Source organism: Elaeis guineensis, chromosome 9 (genome assembly GCF_000442705.2).
Source record: "Elaeis guineensis isolate ETL-2024a chromosome 9, EG11, whole genome shotgun sequence".
In the NCBI taxonomy this organism is placed as follows: domain Eukaryota; kingdom Viridiplantae; phylum Streptophyta; class Magnoliopsida; order Arecales; family Arecaceae; genus Elaeis; species Elaeis guineensis.
Window position 1 is genome coordinate 93,843,397 of NC_026001.2, and position 15,497 is coordinate 93,858,893.

The window sequence follows — 15,497 nt, forward strand, 5'->3', positions numbered from 1 at the left end:
TAGATTTGTAGTACTGTAAAATTTTTTTTGTAAACTATATATTTTTTATCTATCTTATATTATTAATTATTATTTTTATTGAAGTTTTAGATATTTTGCTTGTTTAATTTCAAATGTTAGGATGCTATATGGTTTGTCATGATCTTCAGATATATTTCGAAAAAAAGTTGGAGAAGAAAATATCATGTTAAAAAAATTATCTAAATTAGTTTAAAATATAAAATCACGTACAAAAAAATATAAATAATAATGAAAAAATATATTGCATCCAAAAAATTGGTTTAAAAAATATAAATAAAATATATCACAGGTTAAAGTGTGATGAAAAAGAAAATAGAAACACAATGTTGAATGGCGTTTTTAAAAACGCCATGTGGTATGGTACTTTCAAAAGCGCTATTCTGAATGGCGCTTTTGAAAGCGCCATTCATAATGGCGCTTTTGAAAGCGCCATTCATAATGATATTTTTATTTTTTTTTCAGAATGATGTTTTTGAAAGCGCTATTCATAATGGTGCTTTTAGAAGTACTATTCACAATGATGCTTTCATTTTTTTTTTTTTTTTTGTAGTCGGATTCCACGTAGATGGGGGTTGTGCTGACTTGAATCAAAGAAATGCCATTTCAAATAGTGTTTTATAACTTTTGTAGTATTTTTATAAATAAATTGAAATCTATATTAAACTAGTAAAAAAAATTTAAATTGCACCAGTACGGTAAAGGACTCAAGAAGGTTTTTATCAAAATTTTTCCAACATTTTTTATAATTAAGGTATTCAGCTAGGTGTAATGCACATGGGGAGAAATAGGATGCTTTGTTACGTCCTCGATTTAAATAATTTAATATATATATTATAAAGCAGAAATTGAGAGAAAATTTTTGAGCATTTGAGATTGTCCACATAAGTAATTTTTTTTATACCATATGTCCTCTTACCTAATAATCCTTCAAGCATTAAATTTAAGTTTCGGATTAATAAAAAATTATATTAAATTTTATTTATATAAATTAAATTATATTATTAATATATAGTATTATTATATTCTTACAATTAAAATCTATTTATATAGATAATTGAGAATATGAAATGATATTAAAATTTTGAATAAATATTATTTTATTATTTATATATAATTTGTTTTTAATATGATCAGATTCAAAATCTGTGCGCTATGCACGGACTCTAACTCTACATTTTCATGCAGTCCCACAAACTCGCTTTTTATTTTGGTGGGTGCACACACTTGTTTCTTTGCGTTGTTGTGAAAATCACATGAGCACAAACACCAATGCAGCTCTAGTCTTATATATTCCAATACGTGATACTAACAAGAACCAACACTGTATTAAATTATGAAGACCCCACCTGGGTGCCACAGGATCTTATATGGTCCATAAAATCATAATATGTTCTTAAGTTTCCATAGAAGATGTTATCTGACGTATGAGAAAGCTGGGGAAGGGAACTGCTTGGAGTGCCCAAAAATTACACATGAAAAGTTCCTCAGGCCCATAATTGCTAGCTTGCTACTGCAATCATATTTGGAGTGATTACATAACAAAAAAAAAAAAAAAAAAAGGAATATTCTCCATGCAACGCACGTACACTCTACTAGTATATTTGTAAACCAAAAACCCCGCTGAGATCTTATCTTATCACATGAAAAAATAATTCAGTTTGTTATGAGAAACAGCAAGCAACACCGAAGTAGCCCTAGCTGGATAGAGAATTAGAGATCACAAAGGGAGAAAGCAGCAGTGCTTAAGCTTGGTGAAGAACTAATTAACTAATTATTCTGGAGTTACAATTTAGGAACTAACGAAAAAGCAACAACACGAAGCCTCAAGCTTCAGGTGGCATCACTGAAATTAGATCTTTCTATTCAAAATGCTAAAATTTCCTTAGGAAACACTGGAAATAATACCTTAATTCCCTGCTTATTATCTAACATTTTTATCGTTAAATACACTTACAGACAATAAAGTATATCATAAATTACAACTACTCAGATTCTAGCATGGAATTGCTCAGCACTCTGAACCTTAGATCACCATTCAATGATATTAAGATTTACATCATCATAAGTGTAATTAACTTATCTCACATGATGACCATAAGAATATTTTTTCCTTGACATGCAACGCAAATCCAAACAGTTATGATCAATTAGAAGTGTAATATTGGGAATCCACTTGTATCCTCCCTGATACTACGACAGATTTATCTTGACCAATAACCCTAGCACTCTTGTTCAAGATAATCAGATTGAAACCGTGTATTAGCATCCATTGATGTCGTGCACAGGACCCATAAGAATAATGGGTTGAAGAACAGAGAGACAGGAGGGTTGTCAGTTGTCACTGACACTCTTTGATGCAGAGTTAATCCAGACAATATACAAAACATGGACAAAAGAAAGAAGAATAAAATGTCCGAACAGAAACACTGTGACAAACCATTTCATATATATAACCTGTGATCATATAAAGGCCTCCTCTTCCTATGTCATCAACCAGGTTCACAACAACACCACCAAACGTAAACCAACTCTGATCGGCACAACAGCATTCAGGCAACAATACATGGAGGACAGCATCCTCCAGCAACAGAACTACCAAAAGTGATTATGATGTTCTCCTATTCTCCATCAACCCAATGGTATGTAACGTACGCATGCAGCTGAACACGAGCAAGATAGGCAGTTCCTGACTCTACATTATTGTGCAAGAACAGGTCGTCTTCCTTGGCAAGTCATCAACCTTCTTTTCTGTTCAGAAGAAAGCACCAACAAACAGTTTAGACCATAGGAAACTCCATGAATGCTAAGATATCCAATCTTTGGCTGAAACTAATTCCCAAATGGTTGAATATACCCTAGATAAAATCAGCAAATGGAAGAGCTTTGGGCCAGTACTCATATCTAGAAAGAAATCTATGGTTAATGATTTTGAAATTAATTAGAAATTAATCCAGGAAGAAAATAGCTAAGAGATTAGGAGGGAATGCAAAATAACAAAGAAAATATGATGCCAACAGCCAAAATTGCAGTGTTAACTGCAGGCAAGAGCAAATTATCAAACACACCATCCAACAGCCTTTCAACTGCTCCTTGTTAAGAAGCCCTCAGATTTGTAATTCCTAAAAAAAACTTCCAAAAGGTACACATCCTTAATGTTAAAAGATAAACTTATATCACAATGCAGATGCATGCTGGTGTAAATGAATAATGGAATATAAGTTCAGTTGTTAGACAGAGTCCATTGGTGCTGACAAGCAAACATGCACCATTTATAAACTTTATCTGAATGATAAAATGAATTCAGTCCAAACTCATATTAGTCGATCCTACTTAATATTTCACCAGGTTAACATGCTGGCAAGGCTTGGTTATATCATATTAAAATTCAAAATTATAAACCACAATGCAGAAGCATGTTAACCATGCATTCTGGTCCTACTCAAGGAAGTTCATGTGTTGACATGGCAGGCGTTCAAAATTATAACCGTCAAAAGAGGAAAAGAAAGAGTTCATGTGAGAACCAAGGGTTTGCCCGACTGCTTGGCATTCATGTCCTCAACATCACAGAGGAGACCCAATGTTTGATTCACCATGATGTGATCTGTTAGTTCTAATTTATTTTTCTGTAAGAACAACATGCAATATCAATCTTCTGGATCTATAGAAGAAGTTTTTCATCAACTAAGATTTGCTCCTCCACTTGCATGACTAGGTGGTGCTATGTGTGAAGTCAAAAAGGTATCTGAAGGAGCTCCATGCAACTTTAGAAGTATATCTAAAACCCTTTCGTGTGGATTTGGTTGGTCCATCAGTCCATGAGTAAAAGTTTGATTAGTACAAAGCTCACATACGCGAATGTCCTATGGGGCTCTACCAAATGACATGTGCCGTGTCCAGTGAAGTGTTATGAGCACGAGGCAATCATGCACAATCAATGCATGTCAAACCTATGCGGTATGCAAGGTGTCACCAAACATGTCAGGCCTCGCAGAGTTAACAGGTCAGTGCAGCACAAGTTAAATCTACAGCCAAGTACCTGCCTCCAGATATAGGCATAGACTAAGCGGGACAACCCATGTGTTGCCAGGCAGGTGTACACATTTATGCCCAATCAAGGCACACCGATCTAAAAATTACAGTACAACAAAGTTTCTCAGGCAAAACAAACAGGATCACTCCAACACAATAATACAAATATCAAACAGTGATATTATATATTTTTATATGCTAAAATCCCACTTGCTTTAGTGTTTTATGCCCTTACTCCAGCGTCTCTTCTTCTTCTCCTCTATTCTATATTTTCAAAGGCAAGATGAGAAGCAGCAGACATGTCAAGTGGAGGACCAATGGAACAAACACAACATAACCCTGATGTGATGGTGGTGTGACCGCATGGTGGAGATCTGCAAGAGGTGGCAGGAAGAAAGATGTACAAACAGGAAGCAGGTCCTTCCCCCATCAATTCATACCACCATCCTCAACAAGGTGATTCTTCTCTAATTGATAGCCGTAATGTTCAAATTAATGGATTTATCAGACACAGAGGTTTCCAAAGGTTGTCTCCTCCCCACCACACCCCCCCCCCACCACCCCCCTCCCCCCTTTCTCTGCTATATCCTTCAATTAGGCAGTGACTAACCAGACTTGGACATTGATGATATTAGACCAGTTCACTTCCAGACCTAGAATGTAGTTATCATGCTACGCCCGTGCAAGAATGTTATAAATTGATGCTCAAATGTAGGCCCAGCTGGAAATTTGCTATGTCCCAACTGGTATGCCAGTTTACCTGCCACAAAAGCCATGATTAGCTTGGAAGGTCATGCTACCTTTATGTGCATGAGCTAGTGACTGACCATGCATAAGACCTAAACAGATCTTACAGCAAATGATGGTCTCAAACCAATCATTCAAGCCTGTTTTCCTATGTATGAAAGCAAGCACAGTTACTCATTCAACATGCCTTATCTTGGTCTAGGTTGATGCAAGCTTCATATTTTTGTTATGCGAAGGGCCATTGGCTTGGCATGTACAGATCATTCTTGCTCTTTGCAAATAAACATGGTCTGAGTTTGAGTCTTACTGTTGGAACAAGTAGCTTTAAATTGTCTAGACATTCTATGGTATGTGTATTGTAGTACATACAAACCTACTTGAATGCATAAATTTTATGGTTATCATGCCAAAAACCTCTACGTCTAAAGCATTTGACAATTTTACTACATATTCTATAACAACGTAGGACCTCACCCAAAAAAGATAGCCGAAAGGAATTATCTGATTTCCTTTGGCTCTATATGAGTATCCAAGACATTCCTAGCACACAAATGATGTGGGACTAAACACATGCCTGCACAAGTCCTTACACACTCCTCTTGTTGAAGCCTAGACATCTTGACGAGATTAAATGTCCAAATTCAATCAATCCAATCATAAACACCACAATCAGCCCATGGCTAGCCCGAAATAGGTATATGTTGTAATATTCCTCGGTCCAATGAGCCATGAGCCAGATCCAATTTGATAACATTTGTAATGAGCGAGAATCTCACCCAAAAATCTAGTTGCAACATATTATATGGATTCCTTGCACTGTATAAAAGCCCAAGATCTACCCGGTGCATAACTGATATGGGTTTAAACATGCATGCCTGTGTTTTAGGAAGGCTTTTGGTACTTATACAACACCAAGAAATCCAAATAACATTTTCCAACTAGCCAATTTGGGTGAGGTCTTGGATTGTTATAAATGGTATTAGAAGGATCCGACTCATGGCTCATATGGATTAAGGAATACTGTGACATTAGCCCTTTTAAGGTTGACCACGAACAAACCATGGTGTTTGTGATTGGATTTCGACCCTTAACATGACAAGGATGCCAAGGCTTAAAAAAAAAGAGTGTGGAAAGATCCGTACAGTACATCAATTATGCATGGGATAGATCTTGAGTACTTATACAAGATTAAGGAACCCAAATATTACGTTCCTACTAGCTTTTTGGGTGAGGTCCTGAGCTTGTTGCATATTCCCTCTTTATGGTTTGCACCAACCAAATAATGCTCATAAACACTTAATGTTTAGTGGATACTGATATCCACTAGAGCCTACAAACTAATAAATAGAATTCCAATAAACCCTTTGGAATCCAGATTATTAATTATTAACCAAAATTTCCAAGCGCAACATGAGTGAGGAATGGCTTGCAATATTCTAGATTTTCAATAATTAATTCTAAATCAAATATCTGATGTGTTCATCAAGATTATTCTTCAAGCTATGGTAAAGCCATCTCTCAAGAATTGGTAACCTTGTCATTTCACCAGGGAAAGAATGACAGCTTGGAATTGAAAAATACTCCACCAAGAACTGAAATTGAAAAGAGGTTAATAAAAGAAATTTAGAGCTTATGGGGTATAGCATCAAACAACAAGACCGAACTAACCTGTTTTTGTCTTAGCAGATGATGGTTGTACAACAACATGCATGGTGATAACGCCTCCAGGTAGCTCGCCAAAAGGTGGCCTGCACTGGGCAATTGTTTTGCTGTTTTCTAAAATTTTCCCCGCACTTATCAGCTTCACGTCATTAGCCACCTTTGGTATAATCTTCTTATCTACACACACACAAAAATAATAATAATAATAATAATGAAATGCTAATGGAGGTCAACAAAAGATAAAATACCAAAAAATATCATGCAATCCAAATATCAAATGCTAGCATAAATGTACAATAGATAAACTAACAATGCTATGAAAGTTTAAGTCCATCCTAGAAGCAAGAATTGACATATTTATTCTGAAACAAGCCTCACTGTGCCATGACAGCTAAAGTGACATAAACAGCATGCAATACATTTACTTTTCCAGATAGCTTCCTTATGTTGACAAAAGAACAAACATCTTGTTCCTCCAATCAGTTCACAACAGCAATATTGTCATTAAATGTTTCGGTCCTAGCTCAAAATTTAGAATTACTATTTTGTCTCAAATATCAACCTTCTGCAATGACAGTTCATACTAAATATCGCAACAAAATTATTTTCTATATGCAATCGCCTAATATGGAAAAAAGAATAAAATGGCCTTACACCTCCCATAACAATATCCAAATGACACAATACTTCTAAATCATCTCCATTATCATGTACACAATAGCAGCATAAATTACAAAAGCAATTCCGCATTAGTAGTACTAATCTTTGACTCCAATTCTAACAGTGAAGATAAACTTTTTTACAACATCTCATCTATTCCAGGTGCACTTCAAGCATCCCACGTTTCTATTTTCAATATCAATAAAATGCAGCAACACAAGCTTCAGTAACTTGAATTGATTGTTCTAAGCCTCCCCTTGGTTCCCTCTTTTCAAATGATTCAACATAAAACATGAGGATTTTATAGCAAACGACTATCTCATCTATACACCATCATCATATCCTTTTTGGGGTCCAACTCCTTGCTTCTCCTAACATACTCAATTCTAACTCTCATTCCCCATTCCTTTTGATCTTTCCCTCATCATGGTCATACTCAACTATGCTTAGCATGTCTCTAGGATCTCCCTTGTTGCTCAAAATTTTAAGTTATATATGTCTATTGGAGTCTTAAAAATAGTTTTATGCAAACAAGTGTTGTGTGACTAGATGTATCATCCAATTCATCTAACAAATAAGAAATCGCCACCATCTTATTTAGTTATATAGAAACAGATACAACAGATTCTATAGCAGACATATTTAACGGATTTCGAAAGAAAAAGAGAATGTCATTAGATTCAGATATTAAGGTGAAATCCAGGCATATGAGATGCACATCACCTAAGATAATAAACTTTTTAGTGACCAACCAAAAGAAAAAAAAATGTGAATAAGAAATAAGGATAACAAAAGCATGAGAATATCACAGGCATTCAAGTACCACAAGTCAAAGTTTTTAACTTATTTTTTTGGAGCAGAACGGAAACCAGCATATATGACTCTCAGAATTACATAACATGAGCAAAGAAACACATTAACGATGAAAAGGGTAAAACATGCAAGATATTTCTTTATTTAAAGAACATAACCAAAGGATGTAAATATTGTTTTTGTTGCCATCATGGCATCCAACAAGATACAAGCTTAAGGGAAGTGGCAACTCATGAATTACAGAACGTGAGTGTAAAACAAATCATACGCCATAAATGAGGTGGCAGAGGATTTTGGTAGAAAAACTACTAAATCTAGTAAGCTCAAAATTTAAAGCAATCAGTCATTTGCAACCTATAGCTTGTGACATCAAACAGAAAGTGGCCATCAAAAATTTAGGAAAGCACATTCCAAAAAAAATTGACTCAGCTCTGACATTTAGCTACCAGGGACCCTTAAAGGCACAATAAATTGTAGTAAAATTATAAGGAACCAAAACAAACAAGAAATTGTTTAGTATAAGAAAGGCCACTATATCACCCCACCAACAGCAACACCAAACAAACAAAAAGACATGGAATTTATAAAGATCAGCTTAATTATACAAAAACTGAAGCACTTGGCATAAGTTATCATCGATTATGCAGCAAAAGGCCGTAGGAGAAGAAAATACGGTGGGCATGATTACAAACGTTCTGCGCTCTAACAGCACAAAAACTCATCGAAAAATTTGAACAAAAAGGTTCCATTCCAATGAAACTGCTATATTTGGCAAATAACATCACAAACAAAATCATTAAGGTGACTTGAAATCCTACAATAGCAAAGTTAAAAAAATAAATTGGAAATTTGAACATACAGCACGTTGTTCTCAGAGTCCATGATCAACAAAATTCCAATTTGTAAAAGTGTAACAGAAGATGACAGTATTTCTTTTTCTTCTATTGCACTGGAATTGATCAGTATAGTAGAGTAAAGAACTCATAATTGAACTAGTTAGAGAAATAAATGGCATGATTAAAGATCTGAGATCCCAGCTCTAGGGAACAGAGACTCCTACCTCGCGGCCACTCAGAGATTATTCTTTCTTTGAGCATGGCAACCGTAGAGGAGGACGAATACCGGATCGGACCGATGTCCGATCCATCATAAAGTCGGAATTTAAGCTCGACCAGATCCTCTTCCGGCATTTGATCTCTTTAACCCCTTCCCAAACTCCGAGCTACCACCGATCACCACAAGAAACAAGCCAAAGATCACAAAATAAACGCCTCCAATTCCTCTTCCCCAGCGAATTAGGAATTCACCCACCTAGCAAAACCCAATCAATTCAAAAGGAGGCATCAAACAGATCAGTTCAACCCAAAAAGAAACGCAAAAACGAAGAAGAACCGCACCTTTGGTGATGAAATCCAGCGAAGAAGGCGAGATCCACGGGAGGCGTGTGGATCTTGTGATGGATTGCAGAGAATCGCGGGGATTTTGAAGGGGATCCCCGGGAATCAGGAAAGGAGGCCAATCCGCAAAACCCTAGAAGGGATCGTGGGAGATTATATAAAAAAATTTGTTGGCTTCGCCGGGGTTAGGGTTCAAAAAGCGTGGCGGCTCCGTGGAGAGAAGGAGAAGGAGAAGAAGAAACGAAGCGAGAAGGGAAGCAGGTGCGGAAGAAAAGAAGGTTGATTTGTATACGGAAGCGCAAGGGAGGGGAAGCGCATTGTGAGTTTCGGGACCCGCTCCGCCTGACCAAGTGACTTCATGAAACACGTGGCGCTTGGGCTTCTCTCAAAATATTACCACATCACTTTTTACTTAATTTGTTATGTTAAAAAGAATTATTAGCGATTTAGTTCTACATAAAATTAGTGTAGATTATTGTCTAATCTGTTTGTTTATAAATCTTCAACAATACAATTAGTGTAGATTAGTTCTAGATAAAATTAGTATAGATTAGGAGCCATTCATCTCTACAACATGTAAATGCCATATTCTACCTCACATAAATTAGTATATCACGTATATTCTGTCTCTCATAAATTTGTATATTGAATATATTCTATTAGTGAAAGCAAAATTTTATAGTGGAATATAAAATTTTACTCAAGAAATAATCTATCTCCATGCCGTATTCTAGTTTCTATGAATTAATATATTTGTTTCAATTTAATTAAGATGATAAATGATTAATCTTTTTATATAATTATGATTATTTCTATGCGTTCGTATGTGTTGGTAAGCTAAAACTTGTAAATTGGTCGAGGATTAGAAATAAATGATGGTGGAAATTGAAGGTTTGAAATTAAATTATTGATAAATAATTATTTGTTTGGCATACTCAATAAATAAGCCAAGTTGAGATTCAGCCTGTTCATGATCGATTTAAATATTACTAATAAGAGTTCGAATTTTGGATTATCCTTAATGTTCTTGTTCAATTAAGTAATGATTGGCTTGTTGTGTCCCTATAAACTGGTCATAATTATATGCCCTCAAGTCAACGAATACAATCTAATATTTTAAATCTTATATCTAACCACAACAATACCAAGTTACTTGAAGCATGTATTGCTTAGGTTAGGTTTTGATGGGCCGTAAGTTTCCTACCTGCTCCATGGAGATATTAACTCAGGTATAGGTTTGAATGCGCCATAAGTTGCCGAATTTGAGTATAGAAATGAGTGGATAAATTATGTCCACGTCAGACGATAGGTGGGATAGGTACAGGGGTGGCTAGGACCCGGCCGCCACCGCTAACATGCGCGCCGCCAAGAGTCCTAGGCCTTGGGACAAAAGGGAGTCGTAGCGGATGACGTGCACCGTGGCGCCCAAGGTCGCTTTCCATGGGCTGGTTCCTGGTCTCAAGGCCTTTGGCGTGGGATCCATATTGTTGACGGTCTTAATTCATCAAGGTTAAAGGAGTACCATCCATGGGCCATTAGGAGTTTTATTGTAACCATGGTCTTAAGTACATGTTCGGTTTGTATCTTTCATACGAAAGAGTGATTGTTTTTTTTTTTTTTTTTGGTGCAACCCCCACCATTGGATTGCACTTTATGCATCTCTAACCCTTTTTCCCGTCCATAGCATAGATTATAAAACTCATATCATGTTTTAAAAGATGTACAAAATATGATCCGATTAATTGAGATCATGAAAGAAGGTTAATCATCCTTTTGCACGAAATATACAGCTCGAATCCTACAAGTTCTACATCAAAGAACAGATTCGGATTATATCTTCTTTTTTTTTCACGATCTCGATCGTCGAATCACATCTTATACATGTCTCAAACCATTCCAAAACCATTTTTCTACCCATTTGCATGATTTGAATTTTTTTTTCTTTGGTACGAAAGATGCAACCGAAACTCTAAGAATGATTTTTTTAAAGGTAAAGATACAAAATTTAGAAAAGATAAAAGAAAAATCAGAAAAGATTAGGATGATTAACGACCATCGAGAAATTAAAAGATTATTGTGTGAAAAATGTGAGAGATCACACATATAAATATCAAGCTAAATTCACATGACATATAACGGTGGTTGGCTGTGTGACATTGGCACTCAGACGAACACCACCTAACAATTGCCCATCGTTGGCTGCTTGGTAGGTGGCGGTACTCCTATTCTATTATATAATGCTAAGCTTATCTAAACATTGTTTGCTTCTCCCTCGTTTCAAATATTCTTTGCAGGGGTCAGCATATTAAAAGTTAATAAAATCTTTTTTGCTACCAAAAAAAAAAGTTAATAAAATCTTTTTGGAGAGCCCCACAACTGGCCATCCTCTATCAGAAAATTAGTACAACTCTCATGATATATATATATATATATATATATATATATATATATATATATATATATATAGAGAGAGAGAGAGAGAGAGAGAGAGAGAGAGAGTAACATTAATAATACTTGCTCTTATAAAAAAGAAGAATTAATAAATAATAGCAATAAGAAAATCATCATGTATTCATGGTGACTTGTGATCAAGCTTTTGGCTATATTGCTTTTGAATATATGGCTGCAAAGGATGAGATAGACCATAGCATTGCATGTAATAATATGCAAGCCATATAGAAATATGCATTTGGAGATTTCGTGATTATCTGCTTTGCATGGCGTACAATATTTGTTAGAAATTATATTATCGAGCACTATTTAGCTTTTTTTTAATATTTTAAATACTTAGGAGTAGGAAGAGTGGAGCCTCATCTTATCCTCAATCTTTTCCAACTTTTTGTAGTATTTTTCATCTACCATGCGATTACGATCACCTCTAAATATAGAATTATTTGAAATTATTTGTCAAAACAATAGTATTTTGTGTAGTTGCTATCCTCCTTTCTTTTCTAAGGATTAATATTATTAATCTTCGTACAACCTTTTTTTCATGACTTTAAATATTTGGGGTTGGACAAATGGTACCTCCTCTTTCCCTGTTCCTTGTCATATTCTTTACAAGTCATTATCACCTCTAAATGCTTGATTCTTTGTTATTTGTCGAAAAAAATATCACTAAGCCTTGAAAAAAATCCATCCAAAGTTGAGACAAAGGCGGGACTCAAGCCTACCTACCCCTCAATGGCCACTGGTTTTGCCAACAACACCTACAAGAACCATTTGAAAGCAAAATTATTAATTTTTTAAAAAATTATGATAGGTATATAAATGCTTGATCAAATATTATAACCAGAGCCAAATCAAACTCAAGAACGATATATTATTACATAATAAAAGTTTACCAACCTAACTAATTGATACTTTACAGAACCAATAATAATATAAATAATAAACAAAAATAGATTTAATTGATGGAAAATCCAATTAATCTAGAAAATTTTGATAACTCAAAATTTTAGAAAGAAAAATTCTCATACAAACTAATAAAAGAGATGCCACATGGATTTATCTGCCAAGGCTGATTCTTCTTCCACTAGTTTAAGTTTTTAGGTTGTAAGTTTGTGATAAATGATATTAGAGCTAGCTTAATGTGACATGGATCTTTCATCACAGATTTGTTTGGTTTATAAAAGGAACTAGAAAGTAACTTCTTAGTAAGTTACTTCTTAAAAAGTTATTTTCTGATAATAGAATTTTGGTATGTTTGGTTAACCATATGACTTATTGAAGAATGGCTTATGTTTAGTTAAGCATCTATTTTTTTAGAAACTCTATATAGAATACCTATTACACTCTTAATAAATATAAGACCATATATTTTGCTCCCAAACTTTATATAAATAATAATATTATATTTATATTAATATAAAAATAATATTAATATATTATAATATAATATTAAATCTTAATAATTTATTATATTAATATAATATTAACATATATTATATTATATTGATATAATATTAATATTATAATATAATAAATTTATTAAATATCTTAATAAATATAATATTATATTATATTATATTAATATAAATATTAATCAAAGTATTATATTAGTATAAATATTAAAATATAATAAATATTATAATATTAATATTATATTATATTATTATTATTCAGTATTTCATCCTCATCATCCATGATATTTTATAAAATCTTAGCTATAGATCTTAAAAGGATATCTTGGATAAGAAAAAGCACTATCACTTCCCAGTATATGAAAAGTGCTAAAATCAATCTTCTTCATTGGTTTCCACTTCTCATGAAATATAGGAAGTGATTTTTTATAAATTTTTTTTATTTTTTTTCATATTAAAATTTTAACTAAATAAGAAATCTTTTCTTCACTTTTCAAGAACCACCTCTTTTCCTCTCCACTTCTCACAAATCAAACGAGTCCTACAGGATAGTAGGATAAGAAAATGTGTTCAAATACCATATAATGCACATTTTGCATCACAAAGAGCTATGCATCATTAAATAGGCATCAAGTACTATATTTTGGAAATGAACAACAATATTATTGATTTTGAAAAAAGAAGCATATAAGGATGTACAATGCATGAACTCTCTCTGATGCAAAATATGCACCATCAAACTGCTTCCAAGGAAGACTTGGTAGGGTGGAGTAGGACTTGGCATGGGATGGTGGGGTGGGGGGAATCGAAATCTCAAACGATAAAGGCGTGCACCCTAGCATCCTCGATCATCAGATTGATACAAATCATGATATAACCTTAAAAATGTAGTCTTTCATTTAAAAAAAAAATTATTTTTTGAAAGCCCAAAAAAATGAGTTCACTACCTAAATAATTTTTTAAAAAAATTATTTATCAGAATAATATACTTTTTAACTTATTTATAAAAGTAATGTAAATCTATAAAATGCTATTTGAAATGGCATTTTATAACCACCACATCACCACCCTCTCTCCTCCTCTCTCCTCCACTTGGACGATAAAAAAAAAAAATTAAAGTCGCCATTTAAAATGGCATTTTTGAAAACATCATTTTAAATAATATTTTTTTAAATATCATTTGAAATGGTATTTTCAAAAATGCCATTTCAAATGATGAATTTAATTATTTACTTCAAAAAAAATAAGAAAAAAATAAAAATTATAATTTTAAATTTATAATAAAATAAAAATTTTAATTTTGATTCAAATAAAAATCATCATTTTAAATTACTTTCTCCATTTCAAATTAATTTTTTAAAAAATATCTTAAAAAATAGGTCTAAAAAAATAAAAATTATAATTCTAAATTTTAAGAAAATAAAATTTTAATTTTAATTCAAATAAAAATAATCATTTCAAATTAGCATCCCCATTTCAAATTAATTTCTTTTAAAAAATATCTAAAAAAATATGTCAAAAAAATAGAAAATACCATATAAAAAAAGAAGAAAATCGAAAAAAATAAAAATTTTATTTTTATTTTTTTTTAAATAAAAATTTTAATTTTAATTCAAATAAAAATCATCATTTCAAATTAGTATCCCTATTTTAAATTAATTTTTTTAAAAAATATCCAAAATAAAAAAAATACCTCAAAAAAATTAAAAATTAAAAAACAATATAAAAAAGAAAAAAATTGAAAAAAAATAAGAATTATATTTCCAAATTTTGAAAAAAATAAAAAATTTTAATTTTAATTCAAATAAAAAACACCATTTAAAATTAAATTTTTTAAAAAATATCTCAAAAAAAGAGAAAAAATACCTAAAAAATAAAAAAATGCCATAAAAGCAGGAAAAAAAGTAAAAAATAAAAATAAATTATAATTATAATTTTAAATTATAAAAAATTATAATTTTTATTTGGATTCAAAAAAATCACTGTTTCAAATTAGTTTTCCCATTTCAAATTAATTTTGTTAATAAAATATCCCAAAAAAGAGAAAAAGTATCTCAAAAAAATTAAAAAAATTAAAAAAGCCATAAAAAAAGAAAAAAAATTAAAATTAAAATTAAAATTAAAATTTTAAATTTAAAAAAATAAAAATTTTAATTCTGAGATAGATGAGACATATGAGACTCTATGTATCCATGTCCACAAAGCATAATATCCGATCACTTGAAATGATATTTTCAAAAATAGACTTAAATATAAAAAAATATAAAATATAAATTTTAAATTTTAAATTATAAAAATAAAAAAA

General features: G+C 32.5%; 1 protein-coding gene across 1 annotated transcript; it reads right to left on the minus strand.

The window, feature by feature from the left end:
• Positions 1-2,265: 2,265 nt before the first annotated feature.
• On the minus strand, positions 2,266-9,579 carry LOC105051028 (membrane-anchored ubiquitin-fold protein 4). Its single transcript, XM_010931289.4, has 4 exons — positions 9,330-9,579; positions 8,993-9,243; positions 6,466-6,636; positions 2,266-2,769 (listed from the first exon to the last, which is right to left on the minus strand). Exons 2-4 carry the CDS (start codon positions 9,120-9,122, stop codon positions 2,714-2,716), a joined length of 357 nt encoding a protein of 118 aa, XP_010929591.1. The 5' UTR covers positions 9,123-9,243; positions 9,330-9,579; the 3' UTR covers positions 2,266-2,713.
• Positions 9,580-15,497: the final 5,918 nt, after the last annotated feature.

Bases quoted from the DNA above. Each gene is read 5' to 3' on its own strand.
- LOC105051028 (XM_010931289.4), bottom strand. From the start codon at position 9,122: ATGCCGGAAGAGGATCTGGTCGAGCTTAAATTCCGACTTTATGATGGA. The intron at 6,637-8,992 runs GTAGGAGTCTCT...GTGTGTGTGTAG, and splicing joins AATCTCTGAGTGGCCGCGAG to ATAAGAAGATTATACCAAAG. The intron at 2,770-6,465 runs GTTAGTTCGGTC...TCTTCTGAACAG, and splicing joins ATCTGCTAAGACAAAAACAG to AAAAGAAGGTTGATGACTTG.